This window comes from Oncorhynchus clarkii, chromosome 32 (assembly GCF_045791955.1).
Source record: "Oncorhynchus clarkii lewisi isolate Uvic-CL-2024 chromosome 32, UVic_Ocla_1.0, whole genome shotgun sequence".
Classification (NCBI taxonomy): Eukaryota; Metazoa; Chordata; class Actinopteri; order Salmoniformes; family Salmonidae; genus Oncorhynchus; species Oncorhynchus clarkii.
The window spans coordinates 118636-138698 of NC_092178.1; the positions used below are offsets into that span (position 1 = coordinate 118636).

At 44.3% G+C, this 20063-nt stretch overlaps 1 protein-coding gene and 1 non-coding gene across 2 annotated transcripts; both read right to left on the minus strand.

Moving 5' to 3' along the window:
- Nucleotides 1-3435: 3435 nt before the first annotated feature.
- LOC139392231 (poly A binding protein, cytoplasmic 1 b) lies at nt 3436-15875 on the minus strand. The gene is made up of 15 exons (XM_071140069.1): nt 15188-15875; nt 13555-13748; nt 13296-13411; nt 12482-12630; nt 9292-9386; nt 9051-9188; nt 8673-8768; nt 7152-7424; nt 6877-6967; nt 6657-6767; nt 6351-6493; nt 6058-6142; nt 4198-4328; nt 3909-4007; nt 3436-3795 (listed from the first exon to the last, which is right to left on the minus strand). Exons 1-14 carry the CDS (start codon nt 15378-15380, stop codon nt 3915-3917), a joined length of 1908 nt encoding a protein of 635 aa, XP_070996170.1. The 5' UTR covers nt 15381-15875; the 3' UTR covers nt 3436-3795; nt 3909-3914.
- On the minus strand, nt 8876-9008 carry LOC139392475 (small nucleolar RNA SNORA5). Its single transcript, XR_011629686.1, has one exon. It is a non-coding gene; the product is annotated as a small nucleolar RNA SNORA5 (small nucleolar RNA).
- Nucleotides 15876-20063: the final 4188 nt, after the last annotated feature.

The window sequence follows — 20063 nt, forward strand, 5'->3', positions numbered from 1 at the left end:
AAACACAGACACTCTCTCAAAACACAGGGATGTCAATTTGCACGGGTCTAGTATTATCAGAGGACTTTGGAGTTGGCCAAAAAACAGTAGATTATTCTGGTTGGAATTGTGACTCTCCATGTAAAAACTACTGATGTGTCAGATTCTAAAATTACAGATGTGTTTTGTGCTTGTGCACATAATTCCATTACCTGATCTCCCCCAGTAAAACTAATCCTGTCTGATTACCTGACCTCCCCCAGTAAAACTAATCCTGTCTGATTACCTGACCTCCCCCAGTAAAACTAATCCTGTCTGATTACCTGACCTCCCCCAGTAAAACTAATCCTGTCTGATTACCTGACCTCCCCCAGTAAAACTAATCCTGTCTGAATGAAGAGAACAGGTGACAGCAGCAGGCCAGTCGAGCACTTAGAACAGCAGCAACTGGTAGAATGACTGACCCAGACAGGTGCAAAACAAGTTAAGCTACCCCAGTATCCCCTTGACCGTTTCAGATTGCAAAACTAAAGAGACACGCCAGAGAAGACAGAAGAATAGGATATCTGCTGTTGGATCTGACAGTGAGTACTGTTTTCTGTGACAGGTGGGAAGGTGCAAGTTACCTGAAAATTATCTAATCTCTCAATGTTCATCTCAAAGCGCTCCAAATTCATGCATTTTGCAGTGGAAATTCCTTTTTTTTTGCCAGTGGAGAATGCATGCAAACCCCCCTACTGGCTTTGGGCTAAGTGTTGGGCTCGGTGTGGGCTAGGGTTTAACATGGGTAACCGGGATGTTGGGAACACTTCACATTTTACAAAAAAAGAAACCCGGGAAATTACACAAATTCCCCATGTAAGCATTAATGCAATTCTACAAAAAAACATGAGAAGCATCAGATTAGCAAAAAACAAAATCTCCCATTATCCAAACAGGTTGTCATGGAAGCCTAGTGGGTAATCTCCCTTTACCATTGTACGTTGGCTAATAGGACCTATCAATGGAAAATAAAATAGAAACTACAATCACGTATATCCTACCAACGGGACATTAAAAACTGGAACATCTGATGTTTCACCGAGTCGTGGCTTAACGACATTCATTAATTTATTGTATTTCACCTTTATTTAACTATGCAAGTCAGTTAAGATCAAATTCTTATTTACAGTGACGGCCTACCAAAAGGCAAAAAGGCCTCCTGCGGGGACTCCTACATTTATTCAGGCCTCCTGAATAAAAATATAGGACAACACACACATCACAACAAGAGACAACACTACATAAAAGAGAGACCTAAGACAACAACATGGCAGCAAAACAACATGGTAGCAGCACAGGTTAAACATTGTTGGGCACAGACAACAGCACAAAGGTCAAGAAGGTAGAGACAACAATACATCATGCAAAGCAGCCACAACTGTCAGTAAGCGTATCCATGATTGAGTCATTCAATGAAGAGACGAGATAAAACTGTCCAGTTTGAGTGTTTGTTGCAGCTAGGGGTCGCGGCCCCATGTGGCATTGCTTAATATGAAAATGGAGTCGCGGGTGAATTTCCAAAATCCCCCAAAATATGAGCGCCCTTAGATCATGGGAAACGGCTGTACTTGACCATTGCACTTGAAATGTTGAATCATTGAATGACTAGGCATGATACACTATGAAACCACACACTATTGCAGAGACTTTGATATTACCGGCTGCAATTGATATGGTGAAAACAATGTGTGTGGAGGCAGAGGGACAGAAACTCACACCAATACCTTTGTCAGAAAACACAAAGAATGTATGCTATTGCTAGCAATCAAGAGAAAACGGACGGAACGACTCAAACTCCCCAGCTTATACTCTCCAAATGGACGTTAGCTGTGAGGGCCCAGATGACCATGCATTGACTTTTGTTGGCTAAACAGGTCACCGGATGATATTCATGAGGACATATTGTTCTGTCTCACGATTCGGGAGCATGAAACGGTATATGGGATGTTCCTTGTGCTGCGTGGCTATATTGATGAAAAACAGAATCCATATGCCATCAAATGGTGGGTTTTTGCACAGATGTGCCTCATCTTTGGCAGGGCGGTGGGCAGGCCTCTGCACTAGTTATGAATGTGTTTCCTTCTGCCATATGGACACATTGGCTGATACACCGAGAACAACTGGCAGCAAAAGAACTGAGCACAGAACTAGGAGACATACTGCAGCAGGTAACTTCCACTGTGCCCAAGCATGTTCACTAAACTACACAGCCAAAATAATGTGGACACCTGCACGGACATCTAATTCCAAAATCATGGACTTGGGCACTGATGTTGGGCGATGAGGCCTGGCTCGCAGTCGGCGTTCCAATTCATCCCGAAGGTGTTCAATGGGGGTTGAGGTCAGGGATCTGTGCGGTGATCTTAGGCTTGTGTGCAGCTGCTCAGCCATGGAAATCATGAAGCTCCCGATGAACAGTTCTTGTGCTGACATTGCTTCCAGAGGCAGTTTGGAACTCTGTAGTGAGTGTTGCAATCGAGGACAGGCGTTTTTACGAGCTTCAGCACTCTGCAGTCCCGTTCTATGAGCTTGTGTGGCCTACCACTTCACAGCTGAGCTGTTGCTCTCCTAGACATTTCCACTTCACAATAACAGCACAATAAGAGCAGTTCTAGCAGGGCATAAATTTGACAAACTGACTTGTTGGAAAGGTGGCATCCTATGACGGTGCAACATTGAAAGTCACTGAGCTCTTCAGTAAGGCCATTCTACTGGCAATGTTTGTCTATGGAAATTGTATGGCTGTGTGCTCAAATTTATACACCCGTCAGCAACAGGTATGGCTGAAATAGCCGAATCCACTAATTTGAAGGGGTTTCCACATTTTTTTTTATTACAGTGCAAGTTCCCGTTCTCATGCTCTTATATGTTGTGGGGAACAGATGATCATTGTTCCCTTAATAAAATGCACTATTTACTGTATTTATAAATATGAGGTTAACATGCTATGTATCCCATAGAACACTCATGTCTGCCTTTGTTACATTTAGCCGTTCTGTAAAGTTAAGACCAATTTCCACTCATCTCAGGTCATTTGAAAAAACATGGTTTTAACTTGACCACTACTTGGTGCTCCCTACTGTGCTAATTAGGGACTACACATTGGGCCAACCTCAGCTGGCAGGCTTCATGTCTTCCACCAGTTAATGACAACTTCCACCAATATTAGATAAAAAAAAACATGAGCTGGCGCACACCCGGAATAGTAGTTTAGGTGGAGGTGCTGACTATCATCCAATAAACTATCAAAATAAAGAAAGTCACACACTCCATGTGCCATCTCCCAGCATCACGGGGGTTGCCTTCCTCACAGGGGAAACGTTGGTAAGTACCCATTACATTGCTGGAAGATTACACACGGAGTGTGTGACTTTATTTAGATTGTTTATAACTTCAACCAATATGACAACATCCAATCCTTTAAGAAGTTTAATTCAAGCAAACAAAGGTAAAGGTACATTTCACAACGCTGGGTTATTCAACATCCTGGCCACGTACACCCCAAACATTGATACATCTAAAAGGAATAAAACACCAGAAGGGAACGCTTTCTGTAAGCCCTCATTCCATCATATGGAATTCTCTTCTAAAACACTTTAAATGTTTATTTTGAAACTTTTTCCAAAGCCAGTGTGCTCTTCTCTAGGCCTGGCTGAAAGAAGACTTGCCTTTTTAGAACAGGTTCTCTTTTTGCATTGTTTTGGCGTTAACTTTTTCCAAAGTTTCATCAGAATTATCATTTTTTAAAAGATGAAGTTCCAAGGTTCCCCATCCCTGTGAAGACAGAAAAAGCATTCAGTCATGATCGTAGGTATACAACAAGTATCTGAGCATCAGATGACCAATGTATAATGCTGAGTGTAATGCTAGACCTGAAACAGGCCTACCTGGGCTCAGACACTCGGACCACCAGCAGAGTTGGGGACAGTCTTTTGGACTAATTCCTTGGCCTGGTGGGCCTGCAGCACAGCCACAGCCTCATCCACCTACCAGCAACATCAACCAGGTTAATAACAGCATCACCTATTACCACAGCTACAAACTCATCTGTACACTGCAACATTTAAAATCCGTCAGAGGGTTACACAGTTTCCTCAAATGCTCTGACTACTTGGGCTCGCCTGGCTTCAAGGAATTTCTCCTGATGACACATTCTGGTCAGGGAGCAGAACTGACCTTAGAGCGGAGAGACTCGGGAGACTCCAGCATGTGAAGCAGTTCAGAGTTGTCTATCTCTAGCAGCATGCCAGTGATCTTCCCAGCCAGGCTAGGGTGCATGTTCTGGATGCACGGGAACAAGCGCTCACCTGGGGACAAACAGGGTTTTAGTGTCCTGGCTCAGAAACAGGAGGGAAGATTGACAGTGTGGTGGGTTGAATGGATGTTAAGCCCAATTTTATGCAGTTTTATAACGCAGTTTGCTTGATCTGAACGGCTTTAAAAATGTCTGCATGTCAAATCTTAGTGAAAGACTTGCGACGAGACGGATTCCGTTAGCCAATAAGAGAACAGTGCGCTGACGTTCTGTGTTTGCTGCAGTAATAGCAGTGGTGTAAAGTTGTTAAGTAAAAATACTTGTAAGTACTGAAGTAGTTTTGAGGTATCTGTACTTTACTATTTATATTTTTGACAACTTTGAACTTTCTTTATGAATGTAGTAAAGTATGTACTTTTTACTCCATACTTTTTCCATGACACTCAAAAGTACATTTTGAATGCTTAGCAGGACAGGAAAATGGTCTAATTCACACACCTAAGAGAACATCCCTGGTCATCCCTACTGCCTCTGATCTGACAGACTCACTAAACAGAGAACATCTGTCCCCCAGTAGGGATCCCTGGTCATCTCTACTGCCTCTGATCTGACAGACTCACTAAACAGAGAACATCCCTGGTCATCCCTACTGCCTCTGATCTGGAGGACTCACTAAACAGAGAACATCCCTGGTCATCCCTACTGCCTCTGATCTGGAGGACTCACTAAACAGAGAACATCCCTGGTCATCTCTACCGCCTCTGATCTGGAGGACTCACTAAACAGAGAACATCCCTGGTCATCCCTACTGCCTCTGATCTGGAGGACTCACTAAACAGAGAACATCCCTGGTCATCCCTACTTCCTCTAATCTGGAGGACTCACTAAACAGATAACATCCCTGGTCATCCCTACTGCCTCTGATCTGGAGGACTCACTAAACAGAGAACATCCCTGGTCATCCCTACTGCCTCTGATCTGGAGGACTCACTAAACAGAGAACATCCCTGGTCATCCCTACTGCCTCTAATCTGGAGGACTCACTAAACAGAGAACATCCCTGGTCATCCCTACTGCCTCTGATCTAGCGGACTCACTAAACAGATATTTAGTTTCTAAATGACGTCTGAGTGTTGGAGCGTGCCCTGGCTATGTATAAAAAAACAAAACGTCTGGTTTGCTTAATATAAGGAATTTGAAATGATTTATACTTTTACTTTTGATAACGTATATTTGAGCAATTACATTTACTTTAGATAATTTTACTGAAGTCAGATTTTCCTTGGTGACTCACTTTTAAATGAGTCATTTTCTATTAAGGCATCTTTACTTTTATACTCAAGTATGACAATTGGGTACTTTTTCTACCACTGAGTAATAGCTAGCCTAGTTTGCCGATATTTCTCTGGAAAGTCACAAAACGTACCCTGTTTCTGGTGCATGTAGGGGCGGCAGGTAGCCTAGTGGTTAGAGCGTTGGGACAGTAACCGAAAGGTTGCTGGATCGAATCCCTGACCTAACAAGGTAAAAATGGTTCTGCCCCTGAACAAGGCAGTTAACCCACTGTTCCCCGGTAGGCCGTCATTGTAAATAAAACGTTGTTCCTAATTGGACTTGCCTAGTTAAATAAACATGTCATGAAAGTCGTTTGCTACATAAAGTGACAACTATGTTTCAGCACGTCATTGTTGAGGCCCCATGACCGTGGAAACAGTGGTGTTGATCTGAATGTTTGGTGTTCAGTCCACTAAAAGATAGTCTGGGGTTGAGTTTACACTCACCCAACATCTGCTTCTGTTCCTGAGGTGGTGCAGCGGCCAGCATGGAGGCAGTCAGAGGGTCCTGGCCCTGCACATGGACAGCAGGCTACACAGACACAGGGTTAGAGAGAACACACCAAGGTAATATTGACACGGTAGATCATGGTGCTTGTAGTGGGTTCGAATCCCGGGACCACCCATAAACAAAATGTATGCACATATGTAAGTAACTTTGGATAAAAATATCTGATAAATGGCACATTATTTTCTAATACTGCCTTCAGTTGACATTTGATAGGAGAGAGGAGGCATACCTGCTGCATAGTGACTTGGGGCTGTGAGTTAATGTGGTTCTGTGGGTTGCGGACTCCTGTGGAATACTTATACTGAGGCATGCCACGCACCGGGGCTCCACTCACTGGGGCCGAAGGGGCGCGGGGCCCCATGGTCTGGGGGCCTGCAGAGGGGCAAGAAGAGATCATTTTGACGTTATTTCAAATGTAACGTCATAAAGCACCTAAATCCAATATAAATCCTGCATTAGCATGTACATAATGCAGAAGCACTACTACATATAACAAAGACAGGGGCACAAATGAGTATCTCTCCAGGTTACTCACCCACGCTTCGCGTGGACATCATGCGAGGCACCTGGTTGGTTGGCCTCATAGGGCTGAAGCTGGGCTGTCTGGGTGTGGAAGGACGTATGGAGCCTGGCATGTTCTGGAAGTCTGAAGTCCCAACAATGTCATTTAGGAATACTTTTAACACTAAACTATGATTGCAGAAGTCAGTGGTCATATCGTAAAGTAGTAGAGGTTATGAGGGCGTACTACTCACGTTGAGGTCTCACACCCTGGGTGGCCCAGCGAGGGCTGGGTCTCAGCTGGGCTATCTGGTTGGCAGGGTAGTAAGCAGCTCTGTTATGAGCCTATAGGGATGGAGAACACAGTGCAGGTATTATCTACATCCAACAGCATCCAGTCTGACACACTTCCACTTTGTCCATGGACTGAACTGTGATCCTGTGAACACCATGAATATCAATGGCTAGATCGATTGATTGACAAATGTGATTGTTTGATTGACATGAACTGAATTGACCAAGTGGTGACCTGTGGGATGGCAGCCATGAAGTACCCAGAAGGAGGGGTAGGCTGGTAGGGGTTGAGGACTGGGTTGGGTACGGGCCGGACGGTGGCCATCCTCTGCATGTACTGGTTGGTGAGGTGAGCCTGACGCTCCTCTTTCCTCTGAGCCAGCGCCACGTACAGCGGCTTGGTGGCCACGATGCGCCCGTTCATCTCCGTCACGGCCTTGGTGGCCTCCTCCGGGGAGGAGAAGCACACAAAGCCGAAGCCCTTGCTGCGACCACCCTCCATCATCACCTAATGGAGGAGAGGGGGGAGGAAACGGTTCTTAGCACACAGCTGAACAGAACAAAGCAGTTCTCTTTAACACGCCAACAGCCAACAGGTTGGTTCTCTAACACGCCAACAGCCAATAGGCTGGTTCTCTTTAACACGCCAACAGCCAACAGGCTGGTTCTCTTTAACACGCCAACAGCCAACAGGCTGGTTCTCTTCAACACGCCAACAGCCAGGAGGCTGGTTCTCTTTAACACGCCAACAGGCTGGTTCTCTTCAACACGCCAACAGCCAGGAGGCTGGTTCTCTTCAACACGCCAACAGGTTGGTTCTCTAACACGCCAACAGCCAATAGGCTGGTTCTCTTTAACACGCCAACAGCCAATAGGCTGGTTCTCTTTAACACGCCAACAGCCAACAGGCTGGTTCTCTTTAACACGCCAACAGCCAACAGGCTGGTTCTCTTCAACACGCCAACAGCCAACAGGCTGGTTCTCTAACACGCCAACAGCCAATAGGCTGGTTCTCTTTAACAAGCCAACAGCCAACAGGCTGGTTCTCTTCAACACGCCAACAGGCTGGTTCTCTAACACGCCAACAGCCAACAGGCTGGTTCTCTTCAACACGCCAACAGCCAACAGGCTGGTTCTCTTTAACACGCCAACAGGCTGGTTCTCTTTAACACGCCAATAGGCTGGTTCTCTTTAACACGCCAACAGGCTGGTTCTCTTTAACACGCCAACAGGCTGGTTCTCTTTAACACGCCAACAGGCTGGTTCTCTTCAACACGCCAACAGCCAATAGGCTGGTTCTCTTTAACACGCCAACAGCCAGGAGGCTGGTTCTCTTAAACACGCCAACAGCCAGGAGGCTGGTTCTCTTCAACACGCCAACAGGCTGGTTCTCTTTAACACGCCAACAGCCAATAGGTTGGTTCTCTAACACGCCAACAGCCAACAGGCTGGTTCTCTTTAACACGCCAACAGCCAGGAGGTTGGTTCTCTTCAACACGCCAACAGCCAGGAGGTTGGTTCTCTTCAACACGCCAACAGCCAGGAGGCTGGTTCTCTTTAACACGCCAACAGCCAGGAGGTTGGTTCTCTTTAACACGCCAACAGCCAGGAGGTTGGTTCTCTTCAACACGCCAACAGCCAGGAGGCTGGTTCTCTTTAACACGCCAACAGCCAGGAGGTTGGTTCTCTTCAACACGCCAACAGCCAGGAGGCTGGTTCTCTTTAACACGCCAACAGCCAGGAGGTTGGTCCTTACCTTGGCACTGGTGATGGTGCCGAATGGGGAGAATTCTTTACGCAGGCGCTCGTCATCAATTCCATCGTCAAGATTCTTCACGTAGAGATTGACACCCTGGAGAAGACATGTAGAACATACTTTTACAAAACAATACTATTCAACATTCCTTTTGATTCTGACCTTGCATTGATAGACTACATATTAACCGTCGATGAACTGGTAATTGTCTGTAGAACACATTTATCCCCAGCAATCATGCCAGAGGGATGTGGGGCTCATGAATTACTCACTGTGGCAGCCATTTTGGCCAGTACAGTCCATTGTAGAGAAAACATGGAATTTGACAAGGCTGCAACAAAAACTGCACAACATCACAAAGTGCTGATTCACTGTGACCTGGTAGCGCGTCATGCGATCCTGTTTCATCTGTTCAAACTTGCGTTTCAGCTCCGTCTGACGCTCCACCTTCTTCTGGGCGCGGCCCACGTAGATGAGCTTTCCATTCAGCTCCTTCCCATTCATCTCATCAACAGCCTGGAACAGACATCCTCTTTTACAATATGGCCATCAGCCTTCCCATCCTTGATTGAGACCCTCCGTATGAAACGCCACCAACCATTTCAAACACATGACTCACCTTTTGGGCGTCCTCGTGCCTCTCGAAGCTCACAAAGCCAAAGCCTCTGGATTTGCCACTGTCATCAGTCATGACGCGGATACTCATGGCACTGCCTAGATGATAGAGGAGACAGTTCAGATACTCATGGCACTGCCTAGATGTTACAAGAGACAGTTCAGATACTCATGGCACTGCCTAGATGATAGAGGAGGCAGTTCAGATACTCATGGCACTGCCTAGATGTTACAAGAGCCAGTTCAGATACTCATGGCACTGCCTAGATGATAGAGGAGACAGTTCAGATACTCATGGCACTGCCTAGATGTTACAAGAGACAGTTCAGATACTCATGGCACTGCCTAGATGTTACAAGAGACAGTTCAGATACTCATGGCACTGCCTAGATGATAGAGGAGGCAGTTCAGATACTCATGGCACTGCCTAGATGTTACAAGAGCCAGTTCAGATACTCATGGCACTGCCTAGATGTTACAGGAGCCAGTTCAGATACTCATGGCACTGCCTAGATGATAGAGGAGACAGTTCAGATACTCATGGCACTGCCTAGATGATAGAGGAGGCAGTTCAGATACTCATGGCACTGCCTAGATGATAGAGGAGCCAGTTCAGATACTCATGGCACTGCCTAGATGATAGAGGAGTCAGTTCAGATACTCATGGCACTGCCTAGATGATAGAGGAGACAGTTCAGATACTCATGGCACTGCCTAGATGATAGAGGAGGCAGTTCAGATACTCATGGCACTGCCTAGATGATAGAGGAGCCAGTTCAGATACTCATGGCACTGCCTAGATGATAGAGGAGACAGTTCAGATACTCATGGCACTGCCTAGATGATAGAGGAGAAAGTTCAGATACTCATGGCACTGCCTAGATGATAGAGGAGCAGTTCAGATACTCATGGCACTGCCTACATGTTACAGGAGCCAGTTCAGATACTCATGGCACTGTCTAGATGATAGAGGAGCCAGTTCAGATACTCATGGCACTGCCTAGATGATAGAGGAGTCAGTTCAGATACTCATGGCACTGCCTAGATGTTACAGGAGACAGTTCAGATACTCATGGCACTGCCTAGATGATAGAGGAGACAGTTCAGATACTCATGGCACTGCCTAGATGATAGAGGAGTCAGTTCAGATACTCATGGCACTGCCTAGATGTTACAGGAGACAGTTCAGATACTCATGGCACTGCCTAGATGATAGAGGAGCCAGTTCAGATACTCATGGCACTGCCTACATGTTACAGGAGCCAGTTCAGATACTCATGGCACTGCCTAGATGTTAGATGAGACAGTTCAGATACTCATGGCACTGCCTAGATGTTACAGGAGCCAGTTCAGATACTCATGGCACTGCCTAGATGTTAGAGGAGACAGTTCAGATACTCATGGCACTGCCTAGATGTTAGAGACTAGAGGTCGACAGATTCTGATTTTTCAACGCCGATACCGATTATTGGAGGACCAAAAAAGCCGATACCGATTGATCGGCCAATTTTTAAAAATGTATTTATTTGTAACAATGACAATTACAACAATACTGAATTAACACTTATTTTAACTTAATATAAATTAGCCTCAAATAAAAAAATAAACATGTTCAATTTGGTTTAAATAATGCAAAAACAAAGTGTTGAGAAGAAAGTAATGTGTGCCATGTAAAAATGTGTGCCATGTTAAAAAGCTAACGTTTCAGTTCCTTGCTCAAAACATGAGAACATATGAAAGTTGTTGGTTCCTTTTAACATGAGTCTTCAATATTCCCAGGTAATAGGTTTTAGGTTGTAGTTAATATAGTATTTATAGGACTATTTCCCTCTATACCATTTGTATATCATATACCTTTGACTATTGGATGTTCTTATAGGCACTATAGTATAGCTTCAGTCCCTCTCCTCGCCCCTACCTGGGCTCGAACCAGGAACACATCGACATCAGCCACACTCGAAGCATCGTTACCCATCGCCCCACAAAAGCCACAGCCCTTGCAGCGCAAGGGGAATAACTACTCCAAATCTAAAAGCGAGTGACGTTTGAAACCGTATTAGCGCACACCCAGCTAACTAGCTAGCCATTTCACATTGGTTACACCAGCCATTAGGCTGATAGGCTTGAAGTCATAAACAGCGCTGCGCTTGCGAAGAGCTGCTGGCAAAACGCACGAAAGTGATGTTTGAATGAATGATTACGGGCCTGCTGCTGCTCAGTCAGACTGCTCTATCAATTCAGACTTAATTATAACATATTAACACACAGAAATACGAGCCTTTGGTCATTAATATGATCGAATCCGGAAACTATAATTTCGAAAACAAAACGTTTATTATTTCAGTGAAATACGGAACCGTTTGGTATTTTATCTAACGGGTGGCATCCCTAAGTCTAAATATTCTTGTTACATTGCACAACCTTCAATGTTACGTCATAATTACGTAAAATTCTGGCAAATTAGTTCGCAATGAGCCAGGCGGCCCAAAACGTTGCATATACCCTGACTATGCGTGCAATGAACGCAAGAGAAAGGACACAATTTCACCTGGTTAATGTTGCCTGCTAAACTGGATTAGTAGTTATAACTAGTGATTATGATTGATTGTTTTTTTATAAGATAAGTTTAATGCTAGCTAGCAATATACCTTGGCTTCTACTGCATTCGCTTAACAGGCAGGCTACTCGTGGAGTGCAATGGTTAGAGCGTTGGACTAGTTAACTGTGCGGTTGCAAGATTGAAACCCTAGGCTGACATGGTACAAATCTGTCGTTCTGCCCCTGAACAAGGCAGTTAACCCACTGTTCCTAGGCAGTCATTGAAAATAAGATTGTGTTCTTAACTGACTTGCCTAGTTAAATAAAAAGGTATAATTTTCTTTTTTTTAATAAATGGAAATCGGCGCCCAAAAATACCAATTTCCGATTGTTATGAAAACTTGAAATCGGCCCCAATTAATCGGCCATTCCGATTAATCGGTCGACCTCTAGAGGAAACAGTTCAAATGCTCATGGCACTGCCTAGATGTTACAGGAGACAGTTCAGATACTCCTGGCACTGCCTAGATGTTACAGGAGACAGTTCAGATACTCCTGGCACTGCCTAGATGTTAGAGACACGACCCAGTAACCAGCTCGTAGCCTACAGCTATGTGACTTGGTTTCTGAGTGTGGGTGGAAAGTAATAACCATACCATACTCGGCATACTTGCTGAAGATCTCCCTCAGTTTCTCATCATCCATATCTTCACCAAAGTTCTTGATGTAAACGTTGGTGAACTCTTTGGCCCGGGCACCAAGCTCAGCCTCACGTTCTTTGCGAGATTTGAATCGTCCCACAAACCTGCGATAGAAAAACTAGTTGGAGCTGGCAGACAAAACCCTCACCAAAATGTCCAGACCTGCTCCTCGTAGCCTACTACACAAGGCTTTCCCAAACTCTGTTCTAACCCCCCCCCCCCCCCACCTGCTTCCCAAACACTGTCCTACCACCCCTCCCCCCTTTCCCAAACTCTGTCAAATCAAATTTATTTATAAGCCCTTCTTACATCAGCTGATATCTCAAAGTGCTGTACAGAAACCCAGCCTAAACCCACAAACAGCAAGCAATGCAGGCGTAGAAACACATTTACAACCAAGTCACATAGCTGTAGGCTACGAGCTGGTTACTGAGTCGTGTCCTATCCCCCCACCCCCCCAACCCGGGTGCACGTTTCATTTTTTGCCCTAGCACTAAACAGATGATTCAAATAACCATCTCATCATCAGGCAAAAAACAAAACGTGCACCAAACAGGGGCCCCAGGACAGAGTTTGGGAAACCCTGTACGACACAACCTCGTTACCAGAATGTACACTTCCAGGTAGAACTGTGGCATTGCAGCAAGAAACCAAGTTCACAGTCAGAGACGCAACTTGTAAAAATCAAACAACCACACTATTATTAAAACAATTGTATTAGTACCATTAAAGAGCCACGACAGAAGAAACCTTTACTGATCACACTTACACTTTCCTGTCATTGAGCAGCATGCCGTTCATTTTCTCAATGGCTCTTTCAGCAGCCTCCTGGGTCTCAAAATGCACAAAGCCATAGCCCTTTGAGCCATTCTCATCACAAACCACCTTGGAGAAAGGAGGGTTGGCACAAGTTTTAGATATGCAATACAATTAAGGTCAACTTGAGGATAAAAACTATCCCATCATGCAACACATTTCTAACCAATACAACACCCTCATTGGGGCTGAAAGGTTGTGTGAGTTATTACCTTGCAGGACAGGATGTTGCCGAAGGCAGAAAAGGTGTCGTAGAGGGCCTTGTTGTCAATAGATTTGTCTAGGTTCTTGATGAAGATGTTGCCCACCCCGCTCTTCCTCAGGGATGGGTCACGCTGAGACCACATGATGCGGACAGGACGACCCTTGATCACGTCAAAGTTCATGGTGTCTAGAGCCCTCTCAGCTGAGAAGAGGAATTATATTAACACATTATGCCTCCTGTGATAAGCCCCCCCCACTCCAGTGATAAGCCCCCCCACTCCAGTGATAAGCCCCCCACTCCAGTGATAAGCCCCCCACTCCAGGGAAAAGCCCCCCACTCCAGGGAAAAGCCCCCCCCCCCAGGGAAAAGCCCCCCCCCACTCCAGTGATAAGCCCCCCCACTCCAGTGATAAGCCCCCCCACTCCAGTGATAAGCCCCCCCACTCCAGTGATAAGCCCCCCCACTCCAGTGATAAGCCCCCCACTCCAGTGATAAGCCCCCCACTCCAGGGAAAAGCCCCCCCCCCCAGGGAAAAGCCCCCCCCCACTCCAGTGATAAGCCCCCCCACTCCAGTGATAAGCCCCCCCACTCCAGTGATAAGCCCCCCCACTCCAGTGATAAGCCCCCCCACTCCAGTGATAAGCCCCCCCACTCCAGTGATAAGCCCCCCCACTCCAGTGATCGCTACATTTCAACCCCATACTAGATTTACTTCCCTATTTCTTCAAATAACTGGTTTAGATCTGACCAAATGAACTGGCTGTAGTATAAACCATATCCCTGGATGGATTTAATATCTGACCAAATGAACTGGCTGTAGTATAAACCATATCCCTGGATGGATTTAATATCTGACCAAATGAACTGGCTGTAGTATAAACCATATCCCTGGATGGATTTAATATCTGACCAAATGAACTGGCTGTAGTATAAACCATATCCCTGGATGGATTTAATATCTGACCAAATGAACTGGCTGTAGTATAAACCATATCCCTGGATGGATTTAATATCTGACCAAATGAACTGGCTGTAGTATAAACCATATCCCTGGATGGATTTAATATCTGACCAAATGAACTGGCTGTAGTATAAACCATATCCCTGGATGGATTTAATATCTGACCAAATGAACTGGCTGTAGTATAAACCATATCCCTGGATGGATTTAATATCTGACCAAATGAACTGGCTGTAGTATAAACCATATCCCTGGATGGATTTAATATCTGACCAAATGAACTGGCTGTAGTATAAACCATATCCCTGGATAGATTTAAAGATAATTCAGTTAATTTGGTCAGATATTAAATCCATCCAGGGATATGGTTTACACACGATGCCCCACCCAAAACAAACAAGACAATCCAACTATTGTCCCGTCTCTAGAATGGCAGCTATTCATCTCGATTATGATTCAATGACTAGTGATAAATGTATGTGGAATCAGAGTGTAGAACAGTCATACAGACAGCTGTGTGTAGGTAGCGAGTTGTTTGTGACTAGACAAGCCAGCGATGCCCGTGTACAATGTCTGTCTCACTGTCACATGGAGGAGAAACAGACTAGCCGTGTCATCTTTCCTGGCTTTGACAACCTTTAAAATAGATACAATATTTACATGACAGTTCGCTACATACCATCAGCTGGCTGTTGGAAGTTGACATAGGCGTACCCGAGGGAACGACGGGTGATCATATCCCTGCAGACCCGGATGGAAAGGATGGCCCCGGCGGGGCTGAATTTTTCGTATAGCAGAGCTTCGGTCACATCTTGATGAAGATCACCGACATACAGGGATGCCATGGGGTAAGTAGGAGCACCGGGGTTCATTTTCGTAACGAAATCCGACAAAAAAAATGTTACCTTTCAGACGAAATTGTTCGTAATTTAAAAAGGGTCTGGTTACGCTAACTCGAGGGTTGAATCTAAACCAGCTGGCTAGCAAAGTTTAACAAGCTTGACAAGTTCTAATGAAGTTTAAATTTAGAAGATAAATATTTGAAACGTTTAAAATACGACCAGTTCGTTACGTATATGTTGTTTAAAATGTCTATATAATTGACAAAATAGAGCTTGAAATCAACATGTCCTTGCTTGCTTTTCCCGTTGCAGATGGTAACAGTAACCAGAGAAACGCAGCGTAACATTCTCGTCGTTCCACTTCAGTTCGAATATCAACTCCTGCTTCAACGAGTTGGTTAAAAAAAATATATGTTTTTAAAGTTTAAAAAATATATATATTTTTTTAGATATATATTTTTTTCTAGGAATAAGTGGCGAGGAAGCGCTGGCGTTCACACAGCACTATCAGCTGGGGTTTAGAGGAGGGAAATATGAAATATGGTCTTACTTATACCCTTACATACGTCACATGTGGTTAAGAAAAACGTCGAGGTGTTTCTGTACTGCCGCGTCTCAACAACTACGATGCTGATTGGTTGAAAAACTTTAGACTCTCATGATCAACAAATAAAATGTGAAAGCGATGAATCATGGTTGATCAAAAAATTTTTTTTTTTTTTTAACTAGGCAAGTCAGTTAAGAAACAAACTGCTACAGACATATCTATCCTACCCTGCCTTTCTATCCTACCCTGCCTGATCACCGACCATTTAGAATCCAACCGCACCTTCTCCGCTATACAATCTGGTTTCAGAGCTGGTCATGGGTGCACCTCAGCCACTCTCAAGGTCCTAAACGATATCTTAACCGCCATCGGTAAGAAACAATACTGTGCAGCCGTATTCATTGACCTGGCCAAGGCTTTCGACTCTGTCAATCACCACATCCTCATTGGCAGACTCAACAGCCTTGGTTTCTCAAATTATTGCCTCGTCTGGTTCACCAACTACTTCTCCGACAGAGTTCAGTGTGTCAAATCTGAAGGCCTGTTGTCCGGGCCTCTGGCAGTCTCTATGGGTGTGCCAGAGGGTTCAATTCTTGGGCCGACTCTCTTCTCTGTATACATCAATGATGTCGCTCTTGCTGCTGGTGAGTCTCTGATCCACCTCTACGCAGACAACACCATTCTGTATACTTCTGGCCCTTCTTTGGACACTGTGTTAACAACCCTCCAGACGAGCTTCAATGCCATACAACTCTCCTTCTCCGTGGCCTCCAACTGCTCTTAAATACAAGTAAAACTAAATGCATGCTCTTCAACCGATCTCTGCCTGCACCTGCCCGCCCGTCCAGCATCACTACTCTGGACGGTTCTGACTTAGAATATGTGGACAACTACAAATACCTAGGTGTCTGGTTAGACTGTAAACTCTCCTTCCAGACTCACATAAAACATCTCCAATCCAAAGTTAAATCTAGAATTGGCTTCCTATTTCGCAACAAAGCATCCTTCACCCATGCTGCCAAACATACCCTCGTAAAATTGACCATCTTACCGATCCTCGACTTCGGCGATGTCAATTACAAAATAGCCTCCAATACCCTACTCAACAAATTGGATACAGTCTATCACAGTGCCATCCGTTATGTCACCAATGCCCCATATACTACCCACCACTGCGACCTGTACACTCTCGTTGGCTGGCCCTTGCTTCATACTCGTCGCCAAACCCACTGGCTCCAGGTCATCTACAAGACCCTGCTAGGTAAAGTCCCGCCTTATCTCTGCTCACTGGTCACCATAGCAGCACCTACCCGTAGCACGCGTTCCAGCAGGCATATCTCACTTGTCACCCCCGAAGCCAATTCCTCCTTTGGCCGCCTCTCCTTCCAGTTCTCTGCTGCCATTGACTAGAACGAACTACAAAAATCTCTGAAACTGGAAACACTTATCTCCCTCACTAGCTTTAAGCACCAGCTGTCAGAGCAGCTCACAGACCACTGCACATGTACATAGTTCATCTTATAAATAGCCAACCCAACTACCCCTTCCCCTACTGTATTTATTTATTTATTTTGCTCCTTTGCACCTATTATTTTTATTTCTACTTTTCACATTCTTCAAATCTACCATTCCAGTGTTTTACTTGCTATATTGTATTTACTTTGCCACCATGACCTATTTGTTGCCTTTACCTCCCTTATCTCACCTCATTTGCTCACATTGTATATAGACTTATTTTTCTATTGTATTATTGACTGTATGTTTGTTTTACTCCATGTGTAACTCTGTGTTGTTGTCTGTGTCGAACTGCTTTGCTTTATCTTGGCCAGGTTGCATTTGTAAATGAGAACTTGTTCACCTGCTTAAATAAAGGTGAAAAAAAATAAAGAACACATTCTTATTTACCATGACCACCTTGTTCAGTGGCAGAAACAAGACTTTTACCTTGTCAGCTCGGGGATTCGAGCCAGCAACCTTTCGGCCCAATACTCTAACCACTAGGCTACCTGCTGCCGTGTGTGCATGGTTGTCCTTGTATCTATTAGAATCCTCTCACTAGAGCCCTATCTTGATTTGATTGGGTGGCAGATAGACAATATACAGTGCCTTGCGAAAGTATTCGTCCCCCTTGAACTTTGCGACCTTTTGCCACATTTCAGGCTTCAAACATAAAAATATAAAACTGTATTTTTTTGAGAAGAATCAACAACAAGTGGGACACAATCATGAAGTGGAATGACATTTATTGGATATTTCAAACTTTTTTAACTAATCAAAAACTGAGCGTGCAAAATTATTCAGCCCCTTTACTTTCAGTGCAGCAAACTCTCTCCAGAAGTTCAGTGAGGATCTCTGAATGATCCAATGTTGACCTAAATGACTAATGATGATAAATACAATCCACCTGTGTGTAATCAAGTCTCCGTATAAATGCACCTGCACTGTGATAGTCTCAGAGGTCCGTTAAAAGCGCAGAGAGCATCATGAAGAACAAGGAACACACCAGGCAGGTCCGAGATACTGTTGTGAAGAAGTTTAAAGCCGGATTTGGATACAAAAAGATTTCCCAAGCTTTAAACATCCCAAGGAGCACTGTGCAAGCGATAATATTGAAATTTAAGGAGTATCAGACCACTGCAAATCTACCAAGACCTGGCCGTCCCTCTAAACTTTCAGCTCATACAAGGAGAAGACTGATCAGAGATGCAGCCAAGAGGCCCATGATCACTCTGGATGAACTGCAGAGATCTACAGCTGAGGTGGGAGACTCTGTCCATAGGACAACAATCAGTCGTATATTGCACAAATCTGGCCTTTATGGAAGAGTGGCAAGAAGAAAGCCATTTCTTAAAGATATCCATAAAAAGTGTTGTTTAAAGTTTGCCACAAGCCACCTGGGAGACACACCAAACATGTGGAAGAAGGTGCTCTGGTCAGATGAAACCAAAATTGAACTTTTTGGCAACAATGCAAAACGTTATGTTTGGCGTAAAAGGAACACAGCTCATCACTCTGAACACACCATCCCCACTGTCAAACATGGTGGTGGCAGCATCATGGTTTGGGCCTGCTTTTCTTCAGCAGGGACAGGGAAGATGGTTAAAATTGATGGGAAGATGGATGGAGCCAAATACAGGACCATTCTGGAAGAAAACCTGATGGAATCTGCAAAAGACCTGAGACTGGGACGGAGATTTGTCTTCCAACAAGACAATGATCCAAAACATAAAGCAAAATCTACAATGGAATGGTTCAAAAATAAACATATCCAGGTGTTAGAATGGCCAAGTCAAAGTCCAGACCTGAATCCAATCGAGAATCTGTGGAACGAACTGAAAACTGCTGTTCACAAATGCTCTCCATCCAACCTCACTGAGCTCGAGCTGTTTTGCAAGAAGGAATGGGAAAACATTTCAGTCTCTCAATGTGCAAAACTGATAGAGACATACCCCAAGCGACTTACAGCTGTAATCGCAGCAAAAGGTGGCGCTACAAAGTATTAACTTAAGGGGGCTGAATCATTTTGCACGCCCAATTTTTCAGTTTTTGATTTGTTAAAAAAGTTTGAAATATCCAATAAATGTCGTTCCACTTCATGATTGTGTCCCACTTGTTGTTGATTCTTCACAAAAAAATACAGTTTTATATCTTTATGTTTGAAGCCTGAAATGTGGCAAAAGGTCGCAAAGTTCAAGGGGGCCGAATACTTTCGCAAGGCACTGTACCTCCATGCTCATGCTCTGTTTTCCATATTGAGGAATGTTCTACGATAAATAATGTACTGCAGGCGTTCATATAATAATGCAGACAGGGGTTAATCATCTAATTAGATAAGTATCTAAGCAGTGTTGACATTAGTATCTTCTACTTATCTGGTTTCTAATGAAATATTTTCTCAAGGTCAATTTATTTGTCCAATATAACCCAGTAGGGTATCATGGCATTACTAAACAAGAGAATAAATTGTATTATAATTATAATATATTCGATTAGTTTATTATTATTTATTAGAATTAATATCATTCCCCAGATTAGAATAGCCTTCTATGGCTTTCCAACCTATCCTGTATGACACAAGCAGTTGGTCGGATTTATTCACTGACTGATTAACAGTCTATCAAAACTAAACCAACTGGTCAATTGTAAATTAGATTCCAGTAACATAC

Excerpts from the sequence above, each read along its gene's own strand:
- LOC139392231 (XM_071140069.1), bottom strand. The coding sequence starts at position 15,380 with ATGAACCCCGGTGCTCCTACTTACCCCATGGCATCCCTGTATGTCGGT. Across the intron at positions 9,189-9,291 it reads GGCACGAGGACGCCCAAAAG|GCTGTTGATGAGATGAATGG; the intron begins GTGAGTCATGTG and ends TGTCTGTTCCAG. Across the intron at positions 8,769-9,050 it reads ATCGCATGACGCGCTACCAG|GGTGTCAATCTCTACGTGAA; the intron begins GTCACAGTGAAT and ends TGTCTTCTCCAG.